The following is a 15,335-nucleotide window of genomic DNA, read 5'->3' as shown; positions in this document are numbered from 1 at the left end:
CCCGGATGCAGCGCTCCGTCGGCGGCAGCGGTGTGCACGTCACAGGCGGGGGCGCAGGGGCTCATGGGACACGCAGTCCCTCGGCTATGCCCCGGGCGAGGTGCGATGGAGGGTTTTTCCTCTGCTGACTTTTCACATAATAAAAAAAGCTTTTTTTTTGTTCTGTTTCATTTAGAACCGTTTGAATTGGAAGGAATCCCTTAAAGACCATCTGATCCAACTCCCTACAACAACCAGGGCTACCTGCAGCTCCATCAAGTGCTCACAGCCCTGTCCAGTCTGTCTCTAGGGAGGGGCACCCAGCACTTCTCTGGGCAACCTGTTTCTCACCCCCCCCTTACTGTAAAAAGCTTCCTTCTTCCTTACATCCAGTGTAAATCTCACCAGCAGCACTGTTCAATGCCAACTAACTGAAGATACCAAGGCGAAAAAAAAAAGAAATGAAATAGAAGCACTCATCCTTTCTCCCCTTCTCCCCAGCCTGTCTGTGAATCCTTCCTCAGCAAAAAAGAAAGGAGCTCATAAGCACTCCAACCCTACATATGAGGCACAAGCGGCGGATGCACAGCCTATGAATAACAGGCAGACACCTTCCTTGCAGCTACCATCTGTGTGCATCTTCAACATTCTACTTCTGCTCAATGCCTGTCAGCACCAGGGCTGCCTATGGTGCATGCCTATGTGGGTACTCCTCCATGAGAAGGGAGCTAAGAGGTGAGCCAAGCCTCTGTGAGGCCCTGCACTAAGGACTGCATGCAGGCCTGCCAGCTTTTGGAAGCAACCAAGCACAGTCAGTGCAGATGGACTTCCTTTAGCAAATCCAGGCAGGTGAAAAACTCACTTGGAGGCTTACAACTTGAACAGGAGATAATGTTCGGGCTCTGCTGATCTTCTGTAACACACTCTGGCAGAGAAGTTTTAACCATTGTTGTTTTTACAGATTGCATTAGCTGCCAACATGAAATAACCAGTCTCCCTCTGCTTTCAATTCCTGCACTCAGATTTAAGTGCAGGATTACATAAGAGGAGCTGAACCTGATGACAGAACCCAGTCTGGCACTAGCATTAGCTCGAGATTGACAACTTATCCAGAGAAAGCATGGCAGTGATTTTGATTATCTTCTAGTCGTGATGCAGATACCCTTCACAAGTGGCAAAAATAAAAAAAAAAAAAGCAAGACATACAAACATATCTCATTTAACAGACTCAGTTTACTATTTAACAATATCAAGGATTCTCTCCATAGATCTGTTCAATAAAACAAACTATACTTTGTATAATAGTTAACTTCATTGAAGGTATTGCACAGGCTATATTCATCTGGCCACCATGGAAAAAAATAGCAGGAGGTTACTGTCCTCTTTAAATGTATCATTAAGCGCAATTAGATCCAGCACAAGAGCATACTAACCATTTAAAATGGGTAATCTGTCATTTAAATATCCACAGCCATCTCATTTCAGGTCTACTGGATTAGGGAATCCAGAGTGTTAGTACTGGACAGGGCGCAGGAAAAGCCTCCTCTCTGAAACACACTCCTGTTGGCTACTGGCCTCCAAAGGCATTCAGTGGGTCATCAAACGTGTTCAGTGCCTTGCTTTCAGATTTCACTTCCGAGGCTGCCTGGGAAGATCTGCTTTTGGGAGTGGGTATCTTGATCTGGCTGCCAGAGAATATATCATCTAGATATGGGAAAAGAAAAAAAAGAAAGATAGATAGCTTTAATAGGAATTGACTGCTAAACAGAAGTATTATTGTACAGAAAATCCCCAGCACACCACAGCGACTGCCAAGGACATTCTGTTATAGACAAATGCTTTTCTGCTGCAATTCTACTTGGATTTGTTAAGGACATACGTGGGAGCTGCTAGCTGCAAATCAAATCAAGAATAGGTTTTTTTTCTCCATAAAGCTGAATAATACTTATATTTTATACCATATTCAAGCTCTCAAAAGCATTTGACAAGCATTAATAAGTTAAATGTCTGCAATAAATTTCATCTTGCAATTTCCAGAAGACAACCTCCTGCTTCTCTAGAACATTAGCATTCGAAGAACTTGAGAGAATCCGTGTATTGCTGAGATTGATGCCAAAGAAAATCACAAGAGAAAAACCATACAATTCGCTAGTGATTGCTGTGCCATCTGCTAGCCATGCCAGAGAGTCTTTAACCTATAGCACAACAAAAACATAGCATACAGCACTGGAGAACAGGACGCAGCTCAGGCGCAGGAGGCAGACTGCTCTGATCACCTTCTTACTAAGTATTCAAAAAGTCTGTCTGCAGTCCTGAATGAAGACCTCCCACTGCCTTCCTCAGTGTAAATATTTCTGTAACGAGTAAAAGTAAACAGGACTGCAACATGAAAAAATCTTCCATTCTATTAAGACAGAGTTATTTCCCAGAATAACAATAGGTAAGGGGAAATCCTCCAACACACACACCATATAACAACAGCAGAGCCCACAAACTTTCAGCTCTTGCTGTGGCTCGTGCTTAGACCGTACTGATGAAAGAAGACAGCTCCTACTCTACAAGCACTGAAGTGTTGCCATGAAGTTCTCTGGAGACCGTGAAAATGATTTAATTTTTAATTTATTTTACAAGGCAGAGATACCTGGATTCCTTGTGATTCACAAGGCCCTTTCATAGCTGGTTTTGAATCCCTACTTAGGAAATACACCCCATACAGAGGTTCTTGGTTATTTTCTGGTCTATGGTATGAAAATTAACATTCCAGCCTTAAATATCTATCCTAACCTTGAGCAGTGGCCAAGCAAGAAGTGACCTGTCACAAGATGCTTGCCTTTCTCTTCTTGCTTCTTCTTCCCCTTGAGCACGTTTGTTACTGCACTGATGATAAGGATTACACAGGAATAATCCAGGACAGCATCTCAGCACAACGGCAATTTGAAAAAGCAGTGAAATAGAGTAATCCCCTACTGGCATTACTCCCTAGCAGAAAGCTGTCACATGGATTTACTCCATAGTCAGCCGGGAAATAGTGCGAGTGCTATCAGCAGTAGAGGTATCACTCCCATTTTATAACAAGGCTTGTTAGAGAAAAGAGTTTCGGCCACAAAGTCCAGCATTTGTCATTGCACAAGAAAGTTCACTTTTTCTAAATTCTAGATGGGCAGAGACAACATCAAGATGCTTGTGTCATCTACCATACAGTCACTGAAGAGGCGAGAAGAATAAAGACCTGTCATAGAATTTTTCATAATACTGCCATTACAAGCTTACCACAAATGTACTAAATAATGATACAAAACTGGTAGAACAAAGAAAGCAAGCTGCTTGTGGCCTCCACGCAGTTGAACTGCAGCCAGTTAAGTGCTTTATCTGCAGCAGAAAGGATCGCCTTCTGCTACCTTCAGCCTAGATAAAGTGTTACCATATTGCTGAATCCAAATCTTAACCTGCAGAACAGGGAAGAGTCAGTTCTACCATTCTAAGGCCAGCAGAACATCTTCACCATCAGCTATCTCCCCTGCACTCCAGCTGGTGTCCATAACTCTGGGCACTAAGAAGCTGCATACTTGTGGCTGCACTGAAAACAAAGCTCCAGAGCAGGCAAGTCCAACTAATAGACCACACATGGCCCTAGACAGCTGATAAATGCAGCCCCACAAGATCATAAACTGTTAACGTTATTAAGTGATTTTTAGTGATATTTTTCATGAGTCAGGCATGGCTCCAATGTTTTTACCGCCCTTATTTTTTGTTTCAATAAAAATATAAAAGTTTTGTTACTTGTGCACAGTACCTATGTCATATATTCTAATTATTATTATTATATGTTTTATATGTGGCCCAAGACAATTCCTCTTCACTCAGTGCAGCCCAGGAAAGCCAAAAGGTTGGACAACATCCATGTTCTAGAGGAAAACCAAGTCTACCAGATACATGAGGTGGTAGATGCTCATACATATCAACATTAAATGGGACATCAGACAACAAGCTCTGGCATTAGAATGCATGTCAAAAATAGAGTGCAAAGGACAAGATTCGTCATGACTTATTTTTCAAGCTATTTTCAAATTGGTACTCTCCAATTGTTTTTTCAACACAAGGCTCTGGATTTGTATGCAGAAGTATTTAGAAGATATAGTGGTTTGGGAAGTTCTTTCATTTGCTACAGGCTACATGGAAAACAGTAAACTATTAAAATATTTCTAAAGTAAACTTAGAATGAAATATTTCTCTTGATTCAGTATATATTTCATGAATCTTGCCTGCAAATGTGTAAACATTTTTTTTTTTTTTTTTCAATGTATCAATTGGGAATGCCTTGAAATCTCAACCTTTTCATTCTCTGGCAAGTTCTAATCCCTTTACAGACTTTAGCCAGGTCCCTCCATCAGGTCTGAGTGCTTAACAGAAGCACAAGCAAAACAGCGGTTAATTAGATTCATTTTGAATAGGTTGAACAGAATGAAGGCTGACAGGAATCAAATACAGAAGAGAAGGGACACTTCCTTGTTAGAGGAAAAGAGTTACGTGAATCTCAAAGGAGACCTACAAAACACGAAGAGTCTGAGAACAGATGCAGTTGGGAAATCAAATGACTTCTGTTATCTCCACTGACAGAACAAGAAAGGAGCATACTTTACATCATTTCAAGTTACTATATGGTGTTTTGTTTTTTTTTTTTTCAAAAAATTATACAGAGTACCCTTTGCTTTCAGGTGTAGCATTTCCAAATTGCTCTGGGTATACACTGATGTAAACAAAATCCTAGGATCTTAAGAGCTCTAAGATAGTCAATGCAGCTGGGATAGGGAAAGATTTATTCACAGTGATTCATCTGAAAACAGGATACAAGCAGCTGTGCAAATTTAAACATGGAACTTATCTCTTAGTGCTGTAAGAGCATGAGATTATTCTCTTACTCCAGACAAGAAATGTTCTAATTCCCACAGATGAAGAGATCCCTACAGGGATTAAACTATTCCTCCTCTCAGGAGGGTTTTATACACTTTCTTACAGCTTTTAAATTCATGCTGTTCCTACAGATCTAGGAAGTTCTCACACAAGGTTAAAATCTTGCATGTTCACAGACATCAGAAGAGTTAATAGTTCAAGAAAGTGAAGGGTTCTAAAACATCTAAAATAAACACATTTGGAGACATGACATTAATAGCAAGACATTAGACACTTACCCATATCGTCATCAAATATGGATTTTTGTTCCACCTTTTTCTTGGTCTTCTTTTCTTTTGGTTTTACAGTGAGATCCGCAAAGATATCAATGTTATCATCAAAGAGGTTACTTTCTGTCATTTTCTCTTTTGCTTTGCTCACTGGCTTAATTGCCTCAGTAGCAAATATATCATCCTTGGAGCAAAGTACAGAGAGATTATCAATATACAGCACACTTCAAGAGAATAATCATTACCTGTACACAGCTGCTAGGGCATTTAGAAGACTGACAGCCTCAGGCTTCCCAAACCTGAGAAATTTGGGTCCCTTCTCCCCTACTGGATGTGGCCTAGTGAGGGATTGTGCACAGGTCAAATACAGTGTCACTTCTTCAGAATGCCAACCTTTCTCCTTTTTTGAATGATCTGAGCTACTGCGCACTGAACAAGTAGCAGAAAAGAACCCAATACTTCATTAATCTAAAAAAAGGTAATAACCATGGGTATGTCATCACCGCACGTTCACTGCCCAATCTGCTCTGATAAGGCTTCACCTTCTAATCCACACTTGCTAATAAACAGATGAACCCTGAAAGTAAGGGTTTCTGTTGCCCAGTAGCAGAGTACAATTGACACTTCATTAACTGTTCTGCACAATCCCCTTCCTACTCAGCCTGTGTTTAAGTAGAAGTATTTGCATATAAGGCCCTGGGGGGGTCAAAAAGGCCAAGGTATCAGGCTTTCCTTCCCAACTCCTTCCAGCAAGCCTCAGCCATTACCTCAAAAATATCTTGTGCAGCAGAATCAACAGCTTGCTGAACAGCAGATTTCAACTCCTCCTTCCCAGTTTTCTGACTGGGGAAAAGAGAATCTTCCTCCTCCTCCAAAAAAGACATAGGGCTGTTTTTTGATGAAGACTTTTGCTGTACAGACTGGAAAAGAGCACTGCTGTCCTGATTACCCAGAACAGAGAGTTCAGGCTTTTTCTCCATGCCCTTGATGGGTTCGTTGGCCACACTTCCTGGCATTTCCTCCCTCAATTTTGATTGTGTAGCTGTTCTGGATGTTGAGCGACTTGCAAAAAGATCTTCTGATTCAAACAGATCATCTCCTTGGTCTGTGGATTCTGGAGGAAGTTTGTTAGTCACAATGCTGCCATGAGCTGGTAGTGATGAGCCAGACAGAAAACCATTTTCTTTGGATTCCACTTCAGTAACAAGCTCCTTTACGTTTTCTATTGTTGATCTCTGTTTTGGTACTGAGAACGGTGGCTCTTTAGCACTGTACACCTCTTCACTCTCACCAGACTCTTGGGCAGCTAGCCGGCGGGCCATTCTGCTTGGAGGCCTGCGCTTTCCTGTAACCTTGATTCTGGTCTGTATAAAAGAATAAAAACAGAGAGGGTTATATTGAAGGGAGAAGGAAATAACCCTACACTTTATGGAAGACAGATCAGGACCCATGCTTTGTTCTAACACTTTTCATAACACTGTAAATTAACATTTTACTCATTTCATATCGGCACACTGAAATTAACTTCAAGTTTTGCTGAAGTTACTTAAACCAGAGCTATAAGCAGCGACCAGCACATTTAAGCAAGCATTCAGTTGTGAAACCTGAGCAAAGAAAGATGAGAAGATGCTGATTTAGCTTTAATTCCCTTTTCTCTCATCTTAAATACCAAGGTTACCTTATTGGCGCTGTGCAAAGTATCCGCTTGCATAGGCTGATCAAAGCTTACACCTAATTCTTCATTGTTCCCTGCAGCAGGGAAGGCTTCACTGCTCTGTACGTCATTGGGCTCATGCAGTGGAGTGTCCAAAATGGGGAAGGGGGACTTTACACTGGAGATCTTAGGCACTGCACCAGGAAGTAAGGCTGCAGGGTTAATAGCTAAATTAGCCTACAAAACAAAAAACACATACACACACACAAAGATAGCATGTTAATACTGCTCCAGAGAAGCAGCAAGAACTAGTGCATTTAGGCATTCAAGTTCTACTCCTAGAAGTGCCTGGCCTCTCTCATCTCAGCTCACTTCTAGATCACCCACGTTCTCTGTCTCACTAAATCTTTGACTACTCAGTGCTATTACAGTGTATAAGAACTTCAAGAACACCTCAGTTACAGTACCTCGCACAAAATAACTAGGTAGCCCAGTATCCTGTCTGAGGACAAGACTGGTTCTGACTTTGGAGTGAAACAGTTATATAGACAGTTATTAGATTTTTCAAATCAAGAGAAGGAAATAACCGAAACTCAAAACCCCTAAGAGTATCTAAGCATACTTAAAATATTGCTGAGAATTGCAGGCCAAAAAGCCCACCCTCTGCCCCCAAACAGAGTTAAATAGCATTGCCCATAGTCAGGTCTGAAAAGTAAAGGGGGAAATAATGTTAAACATGCAATACAGAAAAATTAACAATAGAGGACACGTCATCTGAAAAAAATAAAGTGGCAAAAGTAAGGCAGGGAAGTAAAAAGATTTTGCTTCAGGGAGAGCCATCAGTGAGGCAAGGAAGATATTTTTTATTTTTTTGAAAGCCAGAATGCCAGTAAAATAATTACTTGTAACTTTCCAATCCGAGATGAGGGTTCTTTGGTTTTAATGGGAACGGGACCTGTAGATTTCTGCACAAAATTACACTGAATTAAACAACAAGTGTAGAATATCAACATCTTCAACCAGGCTATAGCCTGAATTTCAAAACATCTGTAGAAAGGAACCATATCACTGCTTATCAGCTTCTTCTTGAGATACTTTGTTTTCAACACACATTCTAAAACCAGAGCTAGTCGTTTGACTTTTAAATCCTGTTCCTCACGTCATAGCCCCATCTTTGTTACAATTCCACCCCTTTCTATCAATATTATGTTTTACCATCATAATTCTACAACTTCCTCCTTTCTCCAGGTCACACACAACACAAGTCAAATCCAATCGTGACAGCCACCCTACCTCCTTGCTTATTCACTCCCCTAAGATCCTATGGTCATGCTGTCTTGTCATAATTACATATATGCATAAGTATATAAATTATACATATACAATTACATAAAAAATGTATAATTATGCACACATATGATGTGTGTTATAATTGACTTTTCTCTTTGTCATTTGCTGTATTAGGGCCATAGACCTTAATGAAACCCACACTGGAGTCTAGAGTGTTCCAAAATTGCAAAGCTTTCAAGAAGGAAGCTTTTCTCTACAGAAAGCAGGCCGCCCATACCAAAAATAAGACCAGCAAGCTCAATGAGCAAGAAAGCTGTGTCACCTGAAGACTTTAGTCAGTTCTGGGACTCAGGGATAAACCAAATCAATAAAAGGTTTCCATCTGAGGCTTGCTTTCTACAAGTCTCTGATCTGCAATGGTTTTATGAGATGGGCTGTGCTGCCATTGGTGCGGCTGGGCAGTCTTTGAGCATTTGGACACTGTACTGGGGGCCTTGATAGCATGACAGAAGAATCCTGCTGTCTGCAGTAATCCACCACTTAAATGCACATGGGAATTGGCTGAACCTCACACAGGTGAAGATCATTCCAGTATTTCAGCAGCTACAAAAGGATGAAGTCAAATGTGATCCTCTACATCGAGCAGTACTTTACCAGAAGGGAAGATAAGCTAACTACTAGTCCTACAGACTTATTATGTGCTCCTCAGCCCAGAAGGCAAAAAACAACCTCCTCTCAACCCATATTCTCAAGCACCCCACAAATGAAAAGCTCATCTCTTACAGCTGAAAATCAAACAAGCAGCTCTGATGAGACAAGCCACAATTCAGATACAGACTCCCCATCTGTGAGGGGAGTCCTTGGTCCTGCAAGATCAGGAGTCTTGTTTGCTCACCATGAAACTTTCATGAAGAGTCTTAGCTGCCACAGATTTGTTCTGTGTGCTACGATCTCTTGATCATGATCTCATGATCATGAGAAAGCCCACCTATACTTTAAAGACTACAGTAACTCCAGCAGATACTGGCATTTCAAAGAATGAGCAAGTGATCAAATCACACCAAATTGCACCTGGCCCTTCACTTGCACTTGGCCCTCATAAGCACGCTGGCAGTGAATAAAACATTAGCAATAGCATTTAAACTTTTTGCTATTAACAGTGCACCTGTTGATAAGCAGAGACAAGTATGGCCACATATTACTGCATTTCTGCAGCTTTGCAGCCAACGAATCCAGGCATTAGTTTTGATCTTTATAGGAGACCTGACATCTTTTCCTGTGCATGCAGTCCAAGACACAAGCTTTCAGTACTTGCCTCTGTAGATACTGTCTTCAGAGCTTCATGTTGTTTGGCACTTAAAGCATTTTCTAGAAGATTACAATTCTCCGAGGAAGGGACAGGACTGGTCTTAATTGTTTTCTTCTCTGCTATTTTCTGAAAACATTAAGAGCACAAATCAACATGAACTTGGAAAAAAAAAACAACAAGATCTGCAGAGCAAGAAAACAAGCAAAGTTTTTCAAGATCTGAATTCAATTTTCAAAGAAAACTGCCCACATCTTTTAGGCCTGCAATGCATTGCAGGCATTACTTTTTGGTCATCAATGATAAGGGCCTTTCACTCCTTCACATTTATAAGCTTTGTTGTCTGTGGTGATGGAAAATAAGGTGAGTTTGGATAAGATTCTAAAAGCATACATATTTCTCATATACAGAATAGCAGGGAAAACAAAAGCACAAACTATCTAAGGAACACTACTGTTTTCAGAGTTTCAAGCAAGCAACCTTCGTGAGTAGCTGAGAGCACTGATTAGAGACAGTCCCTCCCACACTCCTCATATAAACAGTTTCCAGGAAATATTGCCAGTTTTCTGGCCTAGCTTCCAGCTATTGGCCTGAAAATAGACTAACGTTAGAGCTGGCTTCAATTTAGTTAAGCTCCATAGGTTGCTCCAAAAGTAATGCCTTCCATGGAAACCATAACAGTTAAAGACCATACAAACGCTATTTGATAGAGCAAATTGTCAGCTAAAACACTACTTTGCAACACAGCCACCATTATCTTTTGCAAGCTATGAACAAGAGAGCCTTCATGCTGTGCTCGTAAAAATCCGCACCAGCAGAGGTGACCCACAGTCAGTATTTGCATTGCTGAAGCACACCACCACTGCCTCACTCGGCTCACACCCACTGTCTGGTCTCCATAAACATTCAGCAAGCGTCAGTGAATGTTAATGGGTGCAGTTCCAAAGGAGAAATTCAACTGTACACCTTATTTCAGACACTATTTCATCAGACTGCCCCTCTGCTGACATTTCTTGACCAGCAACAAAAGGTAACAGAATACTGGGGGGAAGGTTCAACCTCCACTGCCATACCGCCAACACCCCCCGCTGATTTGTAGGCCAACATAATAAAATATGATGCATTACTTTTGGATCAGTCCTTGTACATTTAGAGCAGAAGTTCAGAATGCACGTTAGGACTTGGAACTCAAACCACCCATTATGTAGCCCAGTTCATTATGGCAGTTTCTCACCCTCTAATAACAATCCAGTGATTTTATTAACACATTCATTACCTTAAATTAAACCAATCTACAGACTTAAATGACATAAAGGGCTTCAGGGCTACTAGTCCCACAAGCCATACTGAGCCTAAAGAATCTCACTGCAGAGAGGTAGGCTAAAGTTTCAACATCTCCAAGGTATCACTACCTATTAAACCAGCCAGACCCTGAATAATACACAAGCAACTTTACTATTCTGATTTCTGCTCAAGTGTGTTCTCTAACATTTAAGTCCATCCCAATGGTATCAATGGAGGAAAAAAATATAGTTCTCAAATCTCAGCCCTTGGAGGTCTGCTGCATCTGTTTGTTTCATATGTCTTCAGAGTTACAAGAGCCATTTCTATTCTCACAAAAAGACTTTAAAGTGATTTCATGTCCTGTCAGAACACATGTGGAAAAACTCCCTTTTATGCACTTATACATGGCTTCTGAAGAAGACCATGGAAATAATAGAGGATCACATACCGGAGGGTTTGTTTTAGCAGTACTGAAGAGATCATCCTCATCATCATCCCCAAAAAGACTTCCTCCAGATGATGGTTTCAGAATACGATTTGTAGACTGAAGAGAAAAAGGATAAAAAAGAATGTCACAGATCAAAAGCACATCTTCTACCCACAGTGCCTTGACTTTAGCACTTGGCCATTCCTAGAGATCAGGGACTTTTAAGTTGTGCTCAACTGTGACACACTAGAAGGCTACACACTTCAAAGACTGTTTTTAAACAGCAGGTTCAGAGGAGGGATTTGGACTCACCATTGACATCTTGGGACTGGCAAAGAGGTCAACATCCGGATCATTGTCCTTCTGAAGTTTGTGACTAAAAAGCAGCTCTTCATCTTGAAACACACCAGTGCTTTTGGGACGAATGCTCTTCTCAGAAGGCTGAAAGGAGAAAGGTTCAGACATTAAAAAAAAGAATCTTACTTACAGAGGACACTGCTTCAGTGGTGTACTTGCCAAGCAGATAAGGCAGGTTACAAGTGACCTGAGGCTGTGCTACAGCCCTGGCAACAACAAAAACACAGCTTGAACTACCATAGCATGTTAGTAGTTTGCAAAACCTACAATGCAAATGCTTGTATTATCAGTTCATTTTGATTAGAAGATATCAAATAAAATGTACTTCCAGGTCTGCCGATTTGAAAGGCAACTTTTATTATTTACTTGTTATGCTTCCCTATGAGGAAGAAAAAAAAGATCTTCAGTATGGTATTATGAGTATACAGCAAATGTTTATATTTTAGGAAGAAACTCTCATGCTTAGAATTATACATATAGATGAGGGTGCATGGCAGAAGTGAGAAGGAAATCTGGCTAGTTATCTTCCTGAACTACCTGGAAAAAAAAAAAGCCAGCAAAAAAAGATGAAGCTCTTTAAAGCTGTTATTGTTGACAGAGTGCTCATCCTCCTCCCTTTAAAGCAAAAGCACCCCCATAGTGAAGAACAGAACTTTTGCCTTTGGCAAACACATGTATTTCCAACTCAGCTGCTGAGTGGCAGGGAAGGTCAATATCAAACATTCTCTCATCTGCCCTCCACAATCTGGCACACCAGATTGCATCTGCTTTCTAATGCTAAATGGACCATTTTTTGGTCCACTCTTACTATATATATATTTTTTTAATACTACCTTTATACATCTTCATTCACTTGCTTTATTTTTATGCCAAATGCTGGGTTAAATTTTTGGAGCAGTAGAACAGCTGTGTATACACAAATGCACAAAGATCTGATGTACACCTAGTTTTTTGCTACACTAAGCACTCAAAATAGTAGCACTTTCCCTGTCAAGAAGATCAGGTTCCTAAACTAATTATTGTAATTTTTTCATGATTACGCATTTCAGCACTGTAACCACTCCACTACTGCTATATTCTGCTTGCTTCCTAGGAAAGCTTTAAAAGGGCTTAGATTTTCCCAGCTGCCACCCCATACTTCCCCCACCCCAAAAAGAAAACAAAAACACATGTTCATAACAGGTAAGTGTTCAACTAATTCTGAGGCAGCAATAAACAGGGAATTTTGTCCAAGAGTCATTTGTTTCATTCAACTCCAGGGACTCACAAATAGAGTGCGTATAGTCTTTGGTGCTGAAAATTTATTTTACAGTGTTATAAGATGACAAAAACTTGTGGTATGCTCTAGTATACACTCTGTACTTCTAGATATGATTTCAAGTTTACTGAACACATTTTGGTATAGTTGCATCAAGTAGAAATATGAACGTTGCCATAAATTCAAGGATATCACTGCTGAAGATTCAAAGTCCACATCTTAATGCAATATATCAGGAAAGCCAGACAGCAAGAATATGGCAACTAGAGGCTTTTTTTTTTTTTTAAAAAAAAGTGAACACATGCTTGGAAAACAGAATTAAGCATAGCTTCAGCTAGAGTCATCTTAGAACTAAGTCTGCTGGTTTATGCAGAGCAAGCAGATTGTACCACTATTAAAAGAAGGATAAAGTACGAGGCTTCATACTCCATATCCCTCTACTTTCTAATACCTCCAACCTTGAGTAATAAAAGAATCAGTTCTTTAGAATAGACATCAAGTAACTGTATCAAGAAAAAATATTTTCAGATTTTTTTTTAAAGTAGCATATGACAAAATGCTTCCGAGTCAGCGGGATGGAAAAAAATCACAGAGGGATTCAGGTTATGGGTAAGTGTAGGAATTATTTCTCATCCAAGAATTAGGAAATTGAGAAATTGAGAAAAATTACCTAGCATGAATCGGAGAGAGGAGGTGTGAAAACAAACAAACAAAACCCTTCTAGAAAACTAGTCTAAAATAGGACTAGTTTAGAGGTAGAAGTATTATTTCCCAGTATTCAAGAACTTCCCTAGACTCACCACATCATTGCCTTTGTGTACATTTTTAATGCCATCATCTTCCAGTTTCTCCTCTTCCTCCTCATCGAACAAGCTTAACACTTTCCTAGCTTGGACACTGGCATCTTTCTCCAGAGCTGGTGGTGATGCTGCAAACAGATCTGGCTCCAAAGATGATGTGGCAAAAGGCTCCACCAAAATAAATGAATAAATAAATAAATAAACACACACACACAGAGCTGTTACTTAGTTTGAGTCTGCCCCAGACCCACTAAGCTTTGGTCAGAGTTGTGCAATCTGGTATCACAGCAGACAATTAAGTACAATTCAATTATACTAAGCAGACAGAATAGCAACATGCAGATTATCAAGATACATTTCAATAGATTAAGAAAACATTTTATAACTCTGAAATGAATGTAGTCACCTTCCTGTACTCTACACTCTACAACCTGATGCTGTTAATCAGATTTCTGAATATTGTTTCCTTCCCATCTATGTGTCAGGTTACATCTTGTTCCACAACTCTGCATTCTGTTGTTTTGACATTATCTGCAGGGTATCTAATTCATGCCATTTGGGATTCTTCATATGGGCAGCACCACCTGAACACTGAGAGTGCTCAGGAAGGTTTAAAGCACCGTAACAATATACTGGAAGCCATCAGCTGCCAATTCCCCAACGATCTTTCAGAAGGAGAATGCCCAGGAGTTAAGTTCTGTTGAAGCTTCTTCAACAATGCACTCAAAGCTCTTTCTGTAAACTACTGCACATGAGAAATTCACAATCCTATTCAGCCTCAACTCTGTAACTACCAACACTGACTACAATTCATCACACAACATGCTCAAACAGGGAAATTACTGAGCTTTACAAAGCATACCCATTAGTATAAGCTTACTGTTTTTTCAAAAGGAGAGCACTGCACACATGAAAAAAAAAATTCCCCACTCAGTCTAGAGTAGAAAAAGAACTCAAAACACAAAACTTTGGCAAACACTACCTCGGAAATGAATTTAAATGCCATTTAATCAGGTTGGTAATGTTTGACCAATAAGTGATTTTGCTAAAAGTTGAGTTATTCTCTCCCAAGTAACAGCAGAGGCAATCAAAAAACTAATTCTGTCCCCATTACATTTTTATACTGAATCTTTGCCATGCTGCAGGTTAATATAAGAAAATCTCTTACTTTTTCCTTTGTCACCTGTCTTCCGACATCTGTTCCTCTAGGCACAGGAACTGCTTCAGGCTCTTCTGAAGACCACAGCGTATCTTGTGCCTGGTTAGACTTTGCAATATGTGGTCGATCATTCTTTTCCTCTTTTTCCTCTTCATTAAACAAGGATTGTGTTTGTGCTGGCTTTATTTTCTCCTGCAAAATTACGAGAATCATTGACACAGAATTGCTTGGTAGAACATGCTGCCGAGAGACAGCAGACCCTCAGTTTGCTATCCAAGAGTCCACATGGACACTGGCAATGTGCTTGAGGTTGCTTCCTTTTCTTGCATTCTGATTTCTAGTATGATAGGCTCTTAAGACTGAACAAAGAGCGCCAGGAAACAGTTGCAAACTTAAAGCAGATGCTGTAGGAATCCTGTTCAATTACTGCAGTGGCTCCTAAGACCACCAACAGCCAGACTAGCTTGCCTGCTTCTTTTTCCACCCCCAAAATCTGCACTTAACCTACCTGGAAAAAGGTAAGGCCATGAAATATGTTTCTGGCAACTCTTGGCAACCAGAAAGGCAAGACTGGGGAGTAATGTCATACGTGCAGCAAGTCTGCTGCATTAAACTTATGTTCAGCTCCAAAGCGCAACCAG

The 15,335-nt window shown here is 40.4% G+C and overlaps 1 protein-coding gene across 2 annotated transcripts in view; it reads right to left on the bottom strand.

Moving 5' to 3' along the window:
• Positions 1-1,192: 1,192 nt before the first annotated feature.
• LOC128078197 (WASH complex subunit 2-like) overlaps positions 1,193-15,335 on the bottom strand; it is a 40,196-nt gene continuing 26,053 nt past the window's right edge. Inside the window, exons 23-32 of one of the 2 annotated variants that reach the window (XM_052678190.1) lie at positions 14,704-14,886; positions 13,536-13,703; positions 11,433-11,561; positions 11,142-11,237; positions 9,419-9,538; positions 7,716-7,778; positions 6,838-7,050; positions 5,927-6,523; positions 5,169-5,343; positions 1,193-1,683 (exon numbers count right to left, since the gene is read on the bottom strand). In XM_052678190.1, coding sequence (XP_052534150.1) covers positions 1,547-1,683; positions 5,169-5,343; positions 5,927-6,523; positions 6,838-7,050; positions 7,716-7,778; positions 9,419-9,538; positions 11,142-11,237; positions 11,433-11,561; positions 13,536-13,703; positions 14,704-14,886 — 1,881 coding nt within the window. In that variant the 3' untranslated portion in view covers positions 1,193-1,546. Of the gene's footprint in view, positions 1,684-5,168; positions 5,344-5,926; positions 6,524-6,837; positions 7,051-7,715; positions 7,779-9,418; positions 9,539-11,141; positions 11,238-11,432; positions 11,562-13,535; positions 13,710-14,703; positions 14,887-15,335 lie in introns of both variants that reach the window. The other variant, XM_052678189.1, reaches the window with a different exon arrangement.

This window comes from Tympanuchus pallidicinctus, unplaced genomic scaffold, assembly GCF_026119805.1.
Source record: "Tympanuchus pallidicinctus isolate F22 unplaced genomic scaffold, pur_lepc_1.0 scaffold16, whole genome shotgun sequence".
Taxonomy (NCBI): domain Eukaryota; kingdom Metazoa; phylum Chordata; class Aves; order Galliformes; family Phasianidae; genus Tympanuchus; species Tympanuchus pallidicinctus.
The sequence above is the reverse complement of the archived record's forward strand: the minus strand, read 5'-3'. Positions and strand labels throughout refer to the sequence as shown.